Source organism: Festucalex cinctus, chromosome 8 (assembly GCF_051991245.1).
Source record: "Festucalex cinctus isolate MCC-2025b chromosome 8, RoL_Fcin_1.0, whole genome shotgun sequence".
Taxonomy (NCBI): domain Eukaryota; kingdom Metazoa; phylum Chordata; class Actinopteri; order Syngnathiformes; family Syngnathidae; genus Festucalex; species Festucalex cinctus.
The window spans coordinates 30192562-30209233 of NC_135418.1; the positions used below are offsets into that span (position 1 = coordinate 30192562).

The 16672-nt window shown below is 41.0% G+C and overlaps 1 protein-coding gene across 7 annotated transcripts in view; it reads right to left on the reverse strand.

Annotated features, from left to right (window-relative positions):
• Positions 1 to 16672, reverse strand: part of LOC144024555 (plasma membrane calcium-transporting ATPase 1-like) — a 71227-nt gene that overhangs the window by 31659 nt on the left and 22896 nt on the right. For all 7 annotated transcript variants that reach the window (XM_077530941.1, XM_077530945.1, XM_077530940.1 and 4 more), the window contains one exon: positions 3963 to 4335. In XM_077530941.1, coding sequence (XP_077387067.1) covers positions 3963 to 4158 — 196 coding nt within the window. In that variant the 5' untranslated portion in view covers positions 4159 to 4335. The remainder of the gene's footprint in view (positions 1 to 3962; positions 4336 to 16672) is intronic.

A 16672-nucleotide genomic window follows, 5' to 3' on the forward strand; every position in this document is an offset into this window, starting at 1 on the left:
TCCGCCCAAAAGGCAGCCGAGCGAAATTGGACTGCCACTTTTTTTTTTTGTGGAGTGGGCGGTTGTAATTTGTAAGAAAGCAGATGTGATAGATGTCCACATGCCGGCAGTTGCCATGGCAACGTGTTCAGAAGACACCCACCGTCTCCGTCTTCCTCCTCTGGGAAGGAAGGAAGGTTTTGCGTTTTAAAAACAAAACAAAATGACACTCAAGCTCATGTTTGAGAGAAAAAAAAAAACCTCCAACACGTCGCTTGACTGACACCACAAAACATCAGAAACCACATTGTGAGTTTGTGTGTGAGAGCATTTCAGTATTCAATGTGAGAGTCGCATTTCAATCGCGTGGAGACCGTTTAACTAGTAAACATGAAACCATTTCGCGACAGCGTGTGAGAGCATTCAAGTAATGTTTATGTACTGATGTGAATGCTGTCGTATGACATGAGAGCGTTTCTGAAATATCTTAGTCGTGAGTGAGAGTGTGTGAATATTTCAGCAGTGTTTCTGTCGTGTGTGTACGTCTGCATGTGCGAGTGTTTCAATACTCGTACGATTTGGACCATTTTAAGTGAAAACTCGATTTCTAAATGATTGACCGATTATCAAATGAGTTCATTGATTCGTTGTTGCACCTCTGCTTTGATGTTGACGTACGGTCGGTTGTTCCAAGACAAGAAATTACCGTTGACGTTTCCACTGTTGCATTTCCAAATCGTCATTTACGTTGCGCACATTCTCGGATATCAACCTGCTTTTTAAATCGGTCAGCGGGGAGGAAAGAAAAGACCGAAAAGAAATCTTCGTTACCTGCCGTTGTCATTTTGACAGAACAGCTCCTAAAATAGTCATTTTATTTTTAGTTTACACACCACGGCGTTTTTTTTTTTTTTTTTTTTTTTTTTTTTTGAGGCAGTGATGAAAAGAACATCATCGACCACCGGGGACGCTTCATAAAACATCCAAATAGTTGATGGAAGATAAAAAAAAAAGAAAAGAAAAAAGAAAGCTTTGCAGTGACACTTCTCATGCGCCGTTAAATTTAAAGCGTGTCAAGCGTGCGAGTGTGAAGCCGAGCGTCACCGCAAAAAAAAAACAAAAAAAAACAAACAAAACTGTTTCAACCACATTTCTACAAAAGCATACCTTCACATTCTTTTCAACATTTGTAGTGATAAAGTCAAACAACTTCCATTAAAATATAAATTACAACATTTCAAGAAATAAATATACATTTTGTGAGATTTTTTTTTTAAAGTTTATTTCTTTATGGTGAATGCAGCCCAATCACAAATGTTTATCTGTAAGAGTATTATATTTAAGTTAAAATACTTAAAAATATATATGGTAAATACATTTTATTTTAAAAAAAATATTTCAGAGAATAAATTTAACTAGACTAAGTGAAATTTCTGGAGAAATTGTGTGGGAATGCTGAATGCTAAAATTTGAATGCATGTTGAATCCTTATGAAGTAAACTGAGAGATAAATTGTGAAATTATAACCTGCGCTACCGAGCAGTATCAGACACCTGGTAATGATGCGAAGTTATAAGTATGGAAGTGGGCGTGGAAAAAAGTTCAATGTCTGTCCCATTGAGAATAAATGGGGACAGGTTGATATTTATAATTAAATTGTGCGAATACTGTAAGTAATTTGGAATCCGGCAATAAACACCCAAGATGGCGTGAATTTTTGAAGCAAGCTGAAATTTGAACAATGTAAATTAGAAGTACGATGTGGAAGTTGTTACGCAGCAAAAAAAGTGTGGAGAATAAAAATCACAAGAAAAAAATTAAGAATTAAATCCTACAATATAATTAGTTTGAATTTTTTATTTTATTTTTTTTTAAATACAGACTAATTACAATTTCAAATATTTTTATTTTTGAATTAGAATAATTAAATATGTATGATACGACATATTTTCATTTCAAAATATATGTCATAAAATTAGGATAAGGATATCATTTTGGGAAAATCTGATTAAGAATGACATTAAAAAAAAAAAACATACATAAAATTCAAATAAGGATAATGACGACCTATTTTGCCAAATCTGATTATGATTGAAACATGTTGCTGGCGAATGCAAACAAACGACATCTTTATTTGTCATGTAAAATAAAAAGAAACGTTTTTCACTGAGAGCAATAATTCATTCAAATAACTTCATTTTGGAAAATGTGAGCACGAGCGTGATGACGATGATGAAGAAAATGATGATGACGACGAGAGTTTGTTGGCGAAAGTCGTTTGCGGCGTGTCGGCCGCTGCAGCTGATTTGCTAAATGGAAGGCCGGCCCAGATGATCAATGGAGACATTAGACGAGGGAGCCGCCTGGAACTAATTCCAATTCAGGAATGGACCCGTGGCCAGCACGCGCGCACGCACACGCACACGCGCCAATACACACGCGCGCGGGGATCAAACTTGATGATGATGATGACGACGACCGAGAGAGGAAGAAAGAACAAACAGCCGCCCGCCCGACGGCCATTTTCTGCCATCAAATTGCTACATCAAATTTGGATTCTGTTGGTGAATTAAAACATTTTTAAAAAGTTGAATTTGAACTTGATGAAAAAAGGCTGGCCGTGTAAAATGCTAATGCTAAAGCTGATTGCGTTAGCGTTGTGTGCTTGCTGAGCATGGAACGTTCAAATGGGCCATGTTTTCTGTGAGCTAGCATCTTCTGTTAGCCTGGTGCGTTAGCATCTTGTGTTAGCCTGGTGCTTAGGAATCTCATGTTAGCCTGGTGCATTAGCACCTTGCATTAGCCTGGCACGTTAACCTAGTATATGCACATCAAGAATATTACGATTATTTTTTTTCCCTGAATATTGCTAAATTACAACCTATTCTATCAGCAAGTGACAGAGGTCGTAGTTCACACGTTGCATGTCATTTGTTAAGTCTTGTCTTAACGATTGTGATGTGCTGCATTAGCATCTTGTGTTAGCCTGGCTGGTACGTTAGCATCATATTAGCCTTGTGTTAGCCGGGTATGTTAGCATCTTGTGTTAGCCTGGTGCGTTACCATCTAGTGTTAGCCTGGTGCGTTAGCCTGGTGCGTTAGCCTCTTGTGTTAGCCTGTTGCTTAGGCATCACATGTGAGCCTGGTGCATTAGCACCTTGAAGGTTAGCATCATGTTAGCATCTTGTGTTAGCCCGGTGCGTTAGCATCTTGTGTTAGCCTGGTGCGTTAGCATCTTGTGTTAACCTGGTCCGTTACCATTTTGTGTTAGCCTGGTGCATTAGCACCTTGAAGGTTAGCATCATGTTAGCATCTTGTGTTAGCCCGGTGCGTTAGCATCTTCTGTTAGCCTGGTGCGTTAGCATCTTGTGTTAGCCTGGTGCTTAGGCATCACATGTTAGCCTGGTGCATTAGCACCTTGAAGGTTAGCATCATGTTAGCATCTTGTGTTAGCCCGGTGCGTTAGCATCTTCTGTTAGCCTGGTGCATTAGCATCTTGTGTTAGCCTGGTGCGTTAGCATCTTGTGTTAACCTGGTCCGTTACCATTTTGTGTTAGCCTGGTGCATTAGCACCTTGAAGGTTAGCATCATGTTAGCATCTTGTGTTAGCCCGGTGCCTTAGCATCTTCTGTTAGCCTGGTGCGTTAGCATATTGTGTTAACCTGGTCCGTTACCATTTTGTGTTAGCCTGGTGCATTAGCACCTTGAAGGTTAGCATCATGTTAGCATCTTGTGTTAGCCCGGTGCCTTAGCATCTTCTGTTAGCCTGGTGCGTTAGCATCTTGTGTTAGCCTGGTGCTTAGGCATCACATGTGAGCCTGGTGCATTAGCACCTTGAAGGTTAGCATCATGTTAGCATCTTGTGTTAGCCTGGTGCGTTAGCATCTTCTGTTAGCCTGGTGCATTAGCATCTTGTGTTAGCCTGGTCCGTTACCATTTTGTGTTAGCCTGGTGCGTTAGCATGTTTGCGGCGGGCGGCTCACCTTCGATGGGCGACGTTTTGAGGCGTCTGCAGATGCCCTGCACGTCGCCGTAGTCGTCCCGAATCTTGTTGACGGCCTCGCCGCTGCGCAGCTCCATCAGCCCTCGCAGGTCGCCCACCGTCACCCCGAAGTCGCCGTCGTGGTTGCCGTCGGCAACCGAGTTCCCCGGAGGGTGGTCCGCCGTGTTGTTGGCCATGTCGGCGAGCCCGTTGGCGTCTCGTTCCGATGTCAGAAAACGCGCCGAGCGTTGTTAGCGGCGGAGGGGGGGAGGAGGGGGGGGGGGGTTGCGGGTCCGTGTACGTTCACAGGTTAACTCCTCCTCGCTGGGACGGGCATGCTCCTCGGGGTCACCATGGAAACGGAGGTAAACATGCTGGGAACACAGACGGGAAGGAGACTGGATGAGAAGACTGGCACCGTTCATCAAATCATATTCCATAGATTCATCGATTAGGAAAACAATCGGTAGCTGCCGCGCAAGACAACTAAACATGCATTTTGCAGCATGGAAAAAAATATAATTCTTTCATTAGATAATAAAAATGTCATTTCTTTAGGTACATGCAATAATAACGATATATATTCAGCAACTATAATCGGATATCGCATGTTTTTCCAATATCGTGCAGCGCTTGTGTATATGGCTAACATATTTTGTAATATTTCTTTTTAAATAAAAAGGTACAAATGAAAAAGGAAGTGCAAGCAAAGTTGTAGGAAGTAAGACGGCTTCAACATCACAAGCGTTTCAAAACGAGAAGTTAATCCAGTAAATGCGTGCGTGCGCAAATTCCAGCCCATCAACGCACATGACGGAAATGCTCGTCAAACGCTTTAAGCACAGTTAACTATTCAGTGCTACACGCACACACATAAATCAAATCCACTGAAGCGGGTTGCGGTCAGTGGGTCATTATGGGATGTCGCGCTGCTGATTGAATGGCGATGATGCAACAGCGTCTGCATGGAGGAGGAACAGTTATTAATAAAGACATTTTGGTTGACTGCAACTTTTTTTTTTTTATGTTGACGTTGGCGTCGGAATGAGGTCACGCAAAAGTTCAGGTTGACAGTTGACAAAAAACGCTATTTTTTTTGGAGGATTCTCCATGAAAGAAAAACCAAACAGGTGAGCTCGCCACGCAGACGTTTGGGTGGCGACACACAAACGAGCACCACGCCAACACGCGCGCGCACACGCCTCCCAATGGATTGTTTGCCGACGAGTTGACCGCACCCGCTTCGGTCCAAAGGTCAACCAACTTCCCAAGTCATAAAGACACAACGGAAAATTTGCAGCACGCCCACGTTTTGCCAAACGTTGACTCACTAGCGAGCGGCATCAAAATCTTTTTTTTTTTTTTCTTTGTGTAACTCGCGGCTTCCCTCACAGGATCGTTTGTATGATGTCGTTTATGTAATTGGGATTTCGCTCACCCAATATTTCCTTCGAACAGGATGTGCCGAATTTGCGGTGGAGGCCAGCGATTGGCTGCCGAGGAGGAAGCCGCCGCGAGAAGGAGACCCCCGATTGGCCGTTCAAAAAAGCTTTGTTGGCAAGTTTTCCTCCAACTGGAAAACTTGAAGATCATTTTTGTTTCTGTTTTTTGGAATAATTTTTCCCCCTGTTTTTCGGAGTATTTTGTTTTGTTTTATTTTTCTGATTTTTTTTTTTTTTTTTAATGACAAAAAAAATATTCAGTAAAAAAAAAAAAATCAGGAAAAACAGAAAAAGCTCCCCAAAAAAATGTGTCAGAAAAACAGGAGGTTTTTTTTTTCTCCCAAGTGAATGCAATACACTTGCAATACACGAACCCTAACCCGCATCGGCCGAGTATAATCGGTGGCCGATTAATCGGTCGGGCCCTGTGTATATCTGAATGTCTACTGTAGATATCGACATAGCCATAAATAGTATTTGTATCTATTTTTTTCTAATAGTGACCAATGTGTTCATTCATGGGTTTTTTTCTGCTCAACCGCTGCTCCCCTTCTTCCTCTTCCTCTTCCTCTTCCTCTTCCTCTTCCGTTCGTCTTCTCCGAGCGAGCCTCTGCAGACACACCTGCTCTGCATACTAAAGCGACCAGCGGCCTGCTGACTACGCACACACGCACGCACGCACACACTTGTAGTCACAATCCAAGTATGCAACGCAAACTCCCTGCTGGCCACACCCTCCACGCACACACACAGGAAGAAAGAAAGGAACTTTTTTTTTTTTTTTTTTTTTTTTTGTTCCCGTTGTTGCAGCAAGCAAGCAAGCAAGCCAGCGAATGCTCGTGCCTGATGGAAAACGGATAAACAAGCAGTCGCACACGTGCACGCCGGATTTAAGACGCATGCTTCAAGTGACACAACTGCAATTTTCTTTTTTTTTTTCTTCAACTGCGAGGTGACAGCAACACAAAAATCAATCAATAAAAATACATGCATGGACTCAAGTTATGTTCAGATGTGAATCGGGGAATCTTTGACACAAAATTTGACATATCACTCAACGTAAATCAAGTTTCACGTTCAAGCCGATGTGATGACGCAACATTAAATAGGGGTCTAAAATATCGATAGAAATCAAATCGATATTCCTTTTCATAGCCCGATATCGATTCATGAAACCATGAATTGATACTTTTAATCCAGCTTTTTCCGATTCAAATGAATAAATGAATGTCCCAAAAGAAGTAAGGTAAAAATTGGACGTAAAAATAATAATTATGTACTATGGCTGTCTCTTATAATTACAGATAGAGCGATAGTTTTTTTTTTCCAGGGGCGATAATTGTTAGTAGTCAAGGACACCGATAACCAATATTTGGAGCCGATATTCATTTTCAATGAAAGGGAAAATATTGGCATCAAAACTTGGAAAAAATACAAGCTCCAGTTCTTATTTTTTTTGTTTTTATCAATGTGAATCGAATCGAATTTTGGAACTCTGCCTCGATATTCAATAGAATGTAAATATGCCCCATTGTAAGAAGTGTGGCGACGTGCAGGTTGGCCCTCATCGAACTGCAGCGCTGAGGCCAACTCAAAGCATTTAATATTTGCATTATTGATGTATTATCGTTTATCTTTATGATTATGGAGTTATTTACGTGCAATGTGGACATCAGCAATACAAAGTCTTCAAAAGGAACTCGCTGGAAACGCACACTTCATTGGACGGCAGCTAGTTTGAAAGGTTCAACGACGTGTCAAATTATTGCCGCTTACTCATACGACGGCTGCAAGAAGAACTTTATTGTGGGAATGCTGAAAAGCATTCCCACAATAATTTACAATTTACATTGTTCAAATTTCAACTAGCTTCAAAAGTTCAAAGTATATATATGGTCGGATTCCACATTACTTACAGTATTTGCACAATTTAATGTTTAATAGCAACTTTTCCACATTCATTTTCAATGGGGCAGACATTGAACTTTTTTCCACGCCCACTTTCATACATAAAACTCCTCATCATTAGCAGGTGTCTGATAAACTGCTTGTTGGCACAGTTGGTAAAGTAACCAGGAGGTTCTCATTTCACAATTTATCTCTCAATTGATTTCATAAGCATTGCACATGCATTCCAATATTAGCATTCAGCTTTCAGCATTCCCACGCAATTTCTACACAAATTGCACTTAGTCTACTTTCTGGAAAAGATTGAACTGATGACAATGTTTTGTTTTGGGCTTTTTTCCCTCCAAAATGATGGTTGAGTTACAGGTTTGGTGTCAGGAAATGAAATTAACGATATCGCATAATTTTTGCATTTTATCATGCAGCCCTAACAAAAAACACAAAAACTGCAATAAAACAAGATTAGTGCAGTACACACGATGCCCTTGAAAATGACAAATGTAAAGATAAACGAAAAGTCTGCACTACGACACAGATACAAGTACACGCATTCACATGCAGGACACGCCAGCGTGTTGGGTGGAGACACTGCGTGCGTGTGTGTGTGTGTTGGAGCATGGCAGACTGAGAAATTGGGGGGGGCTTAACCTAAGAGCAGCCAGGAATGCAGGAGACCACACCCATATCTGCAGTCATGTGACCAGCGGGGAGGGAAGCTTGGGGGGCTGAAGGGAAGAAATCGCTACACTGCAGAGAGCAGGAAGACGCGCGACGTGCTCGCCGCGGCGGCGGCGGCCACAAAAGTCTTCGCCTCGTCACCGCACCCCCCACAAAAAAAAAAAGAATCACATCAATCTCATCGACAACCACAACAAGCTGAGGCTAAAATATTAACAGCATCCGGCACCAGAGAATCAAAAGTCACTTTATAACTTGTTGATGTTGGTGCGATTTCCTAATCACGATGAAACAGCAGATTTTGGTGCGTGAACGCGAAACGTGAATTTGGAAATATCGGCATCCGGCACCCGCGTGCTGAATTGACACTAAATCCGGAATATATGATCACCATGACAGCAAATTTTGATGGTGGGCTGGTGGGTAAAACTAAAGCAAGTTTTGATCGCACAGTGTGGGCAAACTTTCAACTCGATTACAACTAATTACAAGTAGACTAAGTACAATTTGTTGCGAAATTGCGTGGGAATGCTGAAAGCTAAAAAATTGAGTAATTGTAAATTGAGAGATAAATTGTGAAATTAGAACCTCCTGGTTACTAGACATTGTGCTTTACCAACTGTGCCAACAAGCAGTATCAGGCAACTGTTTTTTGGGGGGGTTTTTGTGTGCACTTGTTTATTATGACCGGATGCACAAAAAAAATCAACACAGAAGCTGCATTGTTGCAACGAACGCACAGGTCATATACTTGGATTGCTCTGTATGCGCTAGAAAGTTTGGACAACACATTCCAGAGATTCCCGAGTGTCTGGTGATGATGAGCGGACATTTTGGACAAGCTGACAGAGGCCCCCGTTGTCTTTTGCGCTCAATGTGCGAGCGTGCGTGCGTGCGATCGCTAAGATACGCCAAGCCGACCGCTCCGTCGTTGCCACGGCGATAGCCACGCTTAGCTTAGCCGCGGGACGAATGCGCAGGATGCCATTGTGGCTCAAGAATTAACATGGACATTTTTTTTTTTCTCATGGCACAAATAAGCTTGTGACGATTCAGATTTCAATAAATAAATACATTAATTAATTAATTAATAAATACTACTACTAATAATAATAATAATAAAATAAAAATATTAAAAAATATTAAAAAATAGTAATAAAAAAATATACATTTTAATAATGAACATTTCTGAAAATATAAAAAGAATAACTGAAATAAAAGTTAAAAATTAAATAAAAAATAAAACATTTAAAAACAAAATAAAAAAATATTTTAAATATATTTTTAATGTAAAAAATAAAATAAAAAGCTAAAATTAGTATAAAACAAGTTTGTCACACAAAATAAAAATTATTTTTAAAAAATAGTATACAAAAATAATATAAATTTAATATATATATATATATATATAAAAAAAAAAGTGGAACAACATGTAAAAGATGCCTGCGTGTTCCACAAATCCACAGATTGTGAAAATGAGTCAGCAAAGACGATTTGAGTATTTGACGTCTTTGGTGGCAAGAAATGTCCTCACAATTTGCCCCATGAGGAAATTCCATTTCCTTTTCATAGAAACGGGGAAAGAAGGTCAGATGACACGGAACCAAAACAAGGCACTCGACTATTTTGGTGCCCCATGGGATTATTGCTGCACGACAATCAGTGAGAAATGGACATTTTCGACGCGGTGGAGGCGATTTACGGCGGTTTCGCGTGTGCGTGCGTGTGTGTGTGTGGGAGCGTACACCCGTGCAGAGCGTCTTAGATAACGGCGGCCGCCTGCAGCTTCACGATAAACCATCTGGAAAGGGGAGGGGAGGGCTGATGTTTAAGGGGCTGTTTGGAGGGGGGCACGTGAAGACGTTGCACGTGAAGTCAAATCCATGACAGCAGAAACCCTGCGGGGCCCACCCGGGGGCCTGATGATGACATCACCGAGGAGACGCCGGAGAAACATCTTGTCGTGGAAAAAAATGCCTCAGCTGGGTCAACAATCATTTTATTGCTTTCTGTGAGTCTGTGAAATGTCGGGACCGGAGGCAATTTTGAAAAATATAAATAGAAATACACTCTTTCAAATGAGGTTCACAGAACTGATTTGTGACATCTTAAGTTTAACATTGAAGACCACACACAGGTAGCAAAAAAAAAAAAAAAGGGTTGTGATGGTCCGGGTAATAGCCAGTCCGGGTGTCCCCCCGCCAACTGCCCAAAGCCAGCTGAGATAGGCTCCAGCACCCCCTGCGAATGATCCCTTGTGAGGAATAAGCGGTCAAGAAAACGAATGGATGGGTTGTGATGATGGTAGCTAGTAGTGATGGCAGAGGTGGAAGTGGGAATGGTAGTTGTGGAACTAGTCCAAAATTGTGGGAGTATTAATAGTAACAGAATGCTAGTAGTGTTAGCAGTAGTTGTAGAAGTACATCTATTTAGAGTAGTGCAAGTAGCGGTGGGAGGTGTATTGTACTAGTGGAAACTGTAGTAGTAGCAATAATAATAGTAGTAGTAGTCGTAATGTGAATTTTAGTCATGGAAGCAGTAGTAGCGGCCTTGATTTTTGCAGTAGCAGTGCTGGAAGTATTAGTAGTAGTAGGATAGGTAGGAGCACTAGTACCGGTCGTAGTATTTGTGGCAGCCGTGAGAGTGAAAGTAGTGATGGGAATGCTTGTGAGCATAGTGGGCGGAGGTAGAATTAGTCTACAAAGTAAGTAGTGGCAGTGGAAGTAGTGGAAGTAGTGGTGGTTGTTGCTAAAAAAAAAAAAAGTAGTAGTGAGAGTTGAAGTAGTACTAGTAGCAGCAGTAGTAGTAGTGTAAATTCTAGTAATGGAAGAAGTACTAGCGGCATTGATTATTGCAGTAGTAGTGGAAGTATTCGTAGTAGGATAGGTAGTAGCACTAGTACCGGTAGTAGTATTTGTGGCAGCAGTGAGAGTGAAAGTCGTAGTGGGAGTGGTTGCGATCATAGTGGAAGGACAGTAGTAGTAGTAGTGGAGGTAGAGTTAGTCTACAAAGTAAGTAGTGTCATTGGTAGTAATAATGGTGGTAGTTGTAGTGCAAAAGAAGGAATAGAAGCAGCAATCCTAATGGCTAGTTGATGGAGTAAGCAACTACAGCAGATTGCGTTTTTTTTGCCATTTTGCGTGATGGTATTATTGACGCTCACCTAAGCGGCCCAAACGCGCCCGTTGCCGGACGTTATGTTTTGTGTTTTTTTTTCCAGGAGTCGTCCTCGCTCACGAGAGCGTAACGAGCAACCCGTGCGTGTCTCTCAACACTCTCTTGTCGTCGTCCTTCGCTTTGTTTGCGCCGGCCGCGCTTGTCAAAGCGCTCCGACTTGCCGTCTGATTTATTCTCGTTTATTGCGACCCGCCCGGAGAACGGCAAAGTCACGAGGGGCGCGAGAAGCGCGCCGGCGGACGGCCGCAAAGTCCTCATGTGCTTCACGTACGTGGAAGCGAACGAGAGGGCGGTCGTTGCGTTGGCATTGGCGTGACTTTCGATGACAGTCGACATCGTCTTCTGCGCCGAGACGACAACAACATCGTTTAGAAGCGCTTTGCTAGCCACGAGCCACTCGTTGTTTGGGGAAAGTTTACATGACGACAAGTAACAATGGGAACAATTCTTCAGTCAGTAGGATAGTAGTTCATTTTGTGTCAGTTGGTCATAGTCAGTTAGCCGGCGAGCTAGTCAGTAAAAGACATCCAGACAGTCGGTCGGTTGGTCAGCCAGTTGACTATTATCCGTTTGTCAGTCGGTCGTTGTCAACTAGCCACTTAAGTGTCTGACAGTCATACTGACATTGCTATTTAGTCATTTGTTCTCATTTAGTGTCACTAAAAAAAACGTGCAGGCTGGCTTTAAGCAGCGCAGTAATGAAGTGCGAGTAAGCTAGTTAAGTCAATCGGTTGGTCAGTAGGGGCTACCAAAGTCAGCAGTAAGCGAGTCTGTCAGTTGCCGATTGTCAGATTGTCAGTCGGTCAACAACATGTCATCGCCAGCACACCAAAAGTCTGTAAAATAGCCAAGACACGTTTAACTGGTGCCAATTAGCCTGTCAGTCAGTCAGTCAGTCAGTCAGTCAGTCAGTCAGATTGCCATTTCAAGTGTTGTTATGCGTCAGTTAGCCATTGCTAGTTAGTCCATTTGTCAGTAAACCAGTCACCAAAAACATTGAAATCATTTACTTGAGGAAAATAATTACATTTGTGCAAGTCAGTCAGCCAGTTGTGTCAAGTAGTCAGTAAGCCAGCTAGTAACTCATTCAGATATTAAATCGCTATCATTTAGGACAAGCGGACTCAATGAGTGTCATTTTGCATCAGTTGGCTATTGTCAGTCAGTCTCAATTAGCCAGTAAATTTTCACCAAACGTCCAGACATTTTAAACTGACGTGTCACAAAGATAGTCAATGGTCAGTCAGCATCATTTAGTTTCAGTGCAAAGCCGTGAAACAGTCAGTAAATGTCAGACAATGTAAGACAAGTCAGTCAATTGGTTAGTCACTCAGTGTCATTGATGTCATGGTCCATTTAAGTCACTAAAGACATCCAGGCTGTTTTCATCGGGCCAGGAGCCAGTCAGAAAACCAGTCAGTAAGACATGTAGACAGGTTTCATGAGTGAAGTCATCAAAATCGGTGTCATTTACACAGTCGAGTGTTCAGTTGGTCAGCGTGATTGAACCAATAACAAGTCAGTCACAGTCAGCCAATTGCTTAAGCGGCCAATTTGGTGTCAATGAGTCTTTGTCGGCGTTTCAGACAGTCAAGACATCCAGACGGTTTAAATAAATCGATAGTCCAACAGGAAGCTTTGAGTGTTTCCCTGCCGTCTTGATTAATGAGGCTCAACCGAGATGATTGACGAGCTTTTTCTTAAAACGGTTCCGCCGAGCGACTCCCACATCAAAAGATCTCCAAACTCTGCAGCAACTTTTGTCACATTTCGAAGCGACGCTCTCTATTCATAGCCACAAAAAAAAAAAAAAAAGATCTTCATGAAAATGATACAAAAGCAGCAATCAACAATGCGGCTTTGTACAAGTGACACACGCTCGCAAGGTCTATTTTCAGCCTTCACTGTCACGTTTTGACAGCGAAACTTGCGGTTTTGCATCCTCGTCACTGAGAAGTGATTACGCCCAATGAAAATGCACAGAAGAAGGAAAAACAATCAATCAAGTCTGGACTTTTAGCTCAGAGGAGTCATTAAGGATTGCGGACGGCTCTCGTGAACCGACGCCGCATCCTGGTGGGCCTCCCAAAATGTCGGACAATCCATCCCGCTAATTGACCGGCGCTTGCTTGGCTAACATCTTTGATGACTTCTCCAAGTGGTCAAGTCATTCGACAGGAAGGGGCGGGACCCGCTGGGTACCTCGCGATATGCGATACAAGGCTCACCATATGACCATATCGCCATTATCGCCCAAGAACATACAATTATTCTCAATTCAATTACGTTTTGGGAAGCTTTTTTTTTGGGCAATATGCCGAAGCGCGTATTGATCAGACAGAAGCGAACGCGTCGATAAATCAATGAAGCCGATTCAAGCTTGCGGTCGGCAGGTGTGGGTCAAATGTGAATCATCACGTTTCAAGATTTCAAACGGCGTGACCGTCAAACCACCAACGCACACGCGCATATAAAAGCCTGCAGCGCGCACGCGTGTCAGCAAGTGCAGTCGGCCCCAAAGCCGCCATTTGTATGATTTACATTGAAAACATCATCGCATTAGCACAAAAGGATGAAAAATTCCCCAGTGGCCAGTTGGGGCTCTTAGAAGAATGAGCAATAATCACACTTGCAATGGAAGGAAAAAGAAATATGCCACGACAAGAACGTCTTCAATTATTTAGATCTTAAGAGAATAATGTATCGCTTTAGATCTTTTTTTTTTTTTTTTGGTACTACGACAGAAAAACTCAAGTTGTTTTTCCAATAATGAACAAATAAATAAATAAATAAGATTTATAATATAATACATAAATAAGATTATGGGTCAACAATTTATTTATTTTAAGTTTTACCACATAATATTCTACTTGTTTCATGAAAAATAAAAATGTATTTCCCTCAAGAAAAAAAGTCTGATCAAAAAAACAAAAACAAAAATACAATATTTTTTTTGTTCACAGAAAAATGACACTTGCATTTTTTTTGCCTAAAATAATAACAACATGCTTTTGTTCTCGAAAATTGCAACTTTATTATTGTATGACGACGATTGATTTTTTTTCCTATGGAAAAATGCAACTTGAGGAAATCTACCATTTTAGACTTCATCCGCTAAATTGCAAACTATATTCTCGAAAATGTGCAAATTTATTCTTGGAGTCTGATTTCCCCCCTACAAGCAACAGTGGCACTTTTTTTTTTTCTTCTTCCTCAGAAAAGTACAACTTCAATTTCATAATCTTATTTTTGGAAAAAGGTGATTTCAGGAAACGAAACATTTTTTCCTCCTAAAAAAATGCCAGTATTCTTCATTTTTACAGTCAATAAACAAAAACATTAATCTCGGATTATTATGAATGATGCTTCATGTAAAAAAAAAAGAAAAAAGTTTCCCCCAGAAACAATAACGATAATCTTGTAATTGAATGTTCTTTTCCTTGTCAATTTTTTGCAAAGGTATTCTTGTTTTTTGTGGTTTTTGTTTTTTAAAAGCGTCTCTCATCGTTAGCGTTTTAGTCTGGACGGCGAGTTAAGAGCAAACTTGTGACGAGTGTGAAATTTTGCGGCTAACACAACAACATACGCACGGACATCTTGTCCATTGTGCAGCCTGCCAGGCTCGATTCTTTTTCTCCTCCTTATGATGATGATGATGATGATGATGATTCTTATTCATCCTCAGATGACTGCTGGTGGAGCATCTTGTGACCGAGAACATGGCGAGGGAAAAACAAAAACACTTCACACTGTGTGCCTGTTGGCATTCCTGACGTTTTTTTTTGTTTTTTTTCCCCCTAACTAAGAAGTGAACATTGAGGCCAACACAGGCGGCCATTCATGCAAAACAGGTGGGAAGACAAGAGAGCAGATAAGATAAGACACGCCCTCCAACTAACAGTCAAAGCTCTCATGACTCCTTACAGGGATTCGAGCGTAAAAGCCGCACTGACGACAAAATCCAGCAGAAGCCGTCAGCGGCAACAACGACAACGTAAGATGGCCGACATCCGGTTTCAGCCGCGACAAGCCAATTGCGAATTTCTGCACGTCCTTAGAAAGGAAAAGAAAAAAAAAATGCTTCAATCCTCACTTCAGGTTAGCTCCTCCCACCAGTCAAAGAGGGAGGAGCTACAACATGTTTGGACCAATGAGACGTTCGACGTAAGGAAACATGGCTTCTTCAAACTAAAATGGCCGACTTCCTGTTCAATTTAGCGCATGTTATTTGTTACTTACTTTCATATTGCCAATATATCAATAAATAAATAAAGAAAGAAGCTACACACATTGTTAACCTAAAAGAAAAATAGCCTGTCATTTGTTTTTTGGTCTTACTGTCATAATATAAAAATAATAATAATAATAATACACAAAATGTTAGCCTAGCAGCATAATTGCATATGAAAGTTACTTTCTGTTGCATCAATCAAACATAATAATAAACTAGACACACATTGTTAATCTGAAAGAATTGCTTGTCATTTTTTACTCTCATCATATAGATTTAAAAAAATAAATAAAATACAATTCAAATCAGTTACGCACAAAACGTTAGCCTAGCAGCATAACTGCCTATTTCATTTTTAACTCCCTGTCACAGTATAAATGATAAAATAAAAGAAATAGTTTAATCATTAGCCTAACAGCATTTTTAACTTACCGTCATATTATCATTTTTTTAAAAATAATTAGTTACACAAATTGCCCATTTTGAATGTACTGTCAAAATATTTCTCTGGAAATTTCATGCATTTATTTTACTTTATTTTGCTACTATTGTGATTTTTTTTTCATGACTTTCTTTGAAGCCATTTGGTCGTTTTGCCAGAAAATTACCATTTACAATATAAAGAAATATCCTGTATAATATTCCAACACATCTTCAAGATGAATATGATATCCGATGAAGCTGATCGACATCCACGTAACGTCGGGAGCCACTCGTCCCCAAAAAAAAAAAAAAAAAAGTCATAATCCATCAATTAGTCGATGATTTCATGGCTTAGTGGTGAAGCATGAAAGCGTATTGATGCCTCCTTCCTTTAATCATTTGATTGAAAAAGTGGAACGCTACTTTTTGGCCCGCCCAGCCTTACATGCATGCACGCAGTACTGTACACGACATACTGTAACCTTGACAACAACAACAACAACAACAACAACAACAGCAGGAATGCCAAGCCGGGCCAGGACCAGCAACGACCGCGAACCGGCATCATCCGCCGCCGTTAATACTCACGATACGCAAGCAGCTATAAATAGCGCGTGATCAGTAAGTGGTGTGAACGGACGGACGACGGGGCGCTCGACAGCAGTTATTGCGTTTGCGGTCCAAGGAAAAAAGTGCACTTGTACAATCCTGGCTGCAGTCCCGTCAGTCCAAAAACGTACAACTTCAATTCTCAGAAAATTGCATTTTTCCTGGAAAACTGAAACTTGACAAAAAAAATTTAAAAAGCTAAAAAATATATATATCCTTGTAATATTCTTTTTTTTTTCTTCA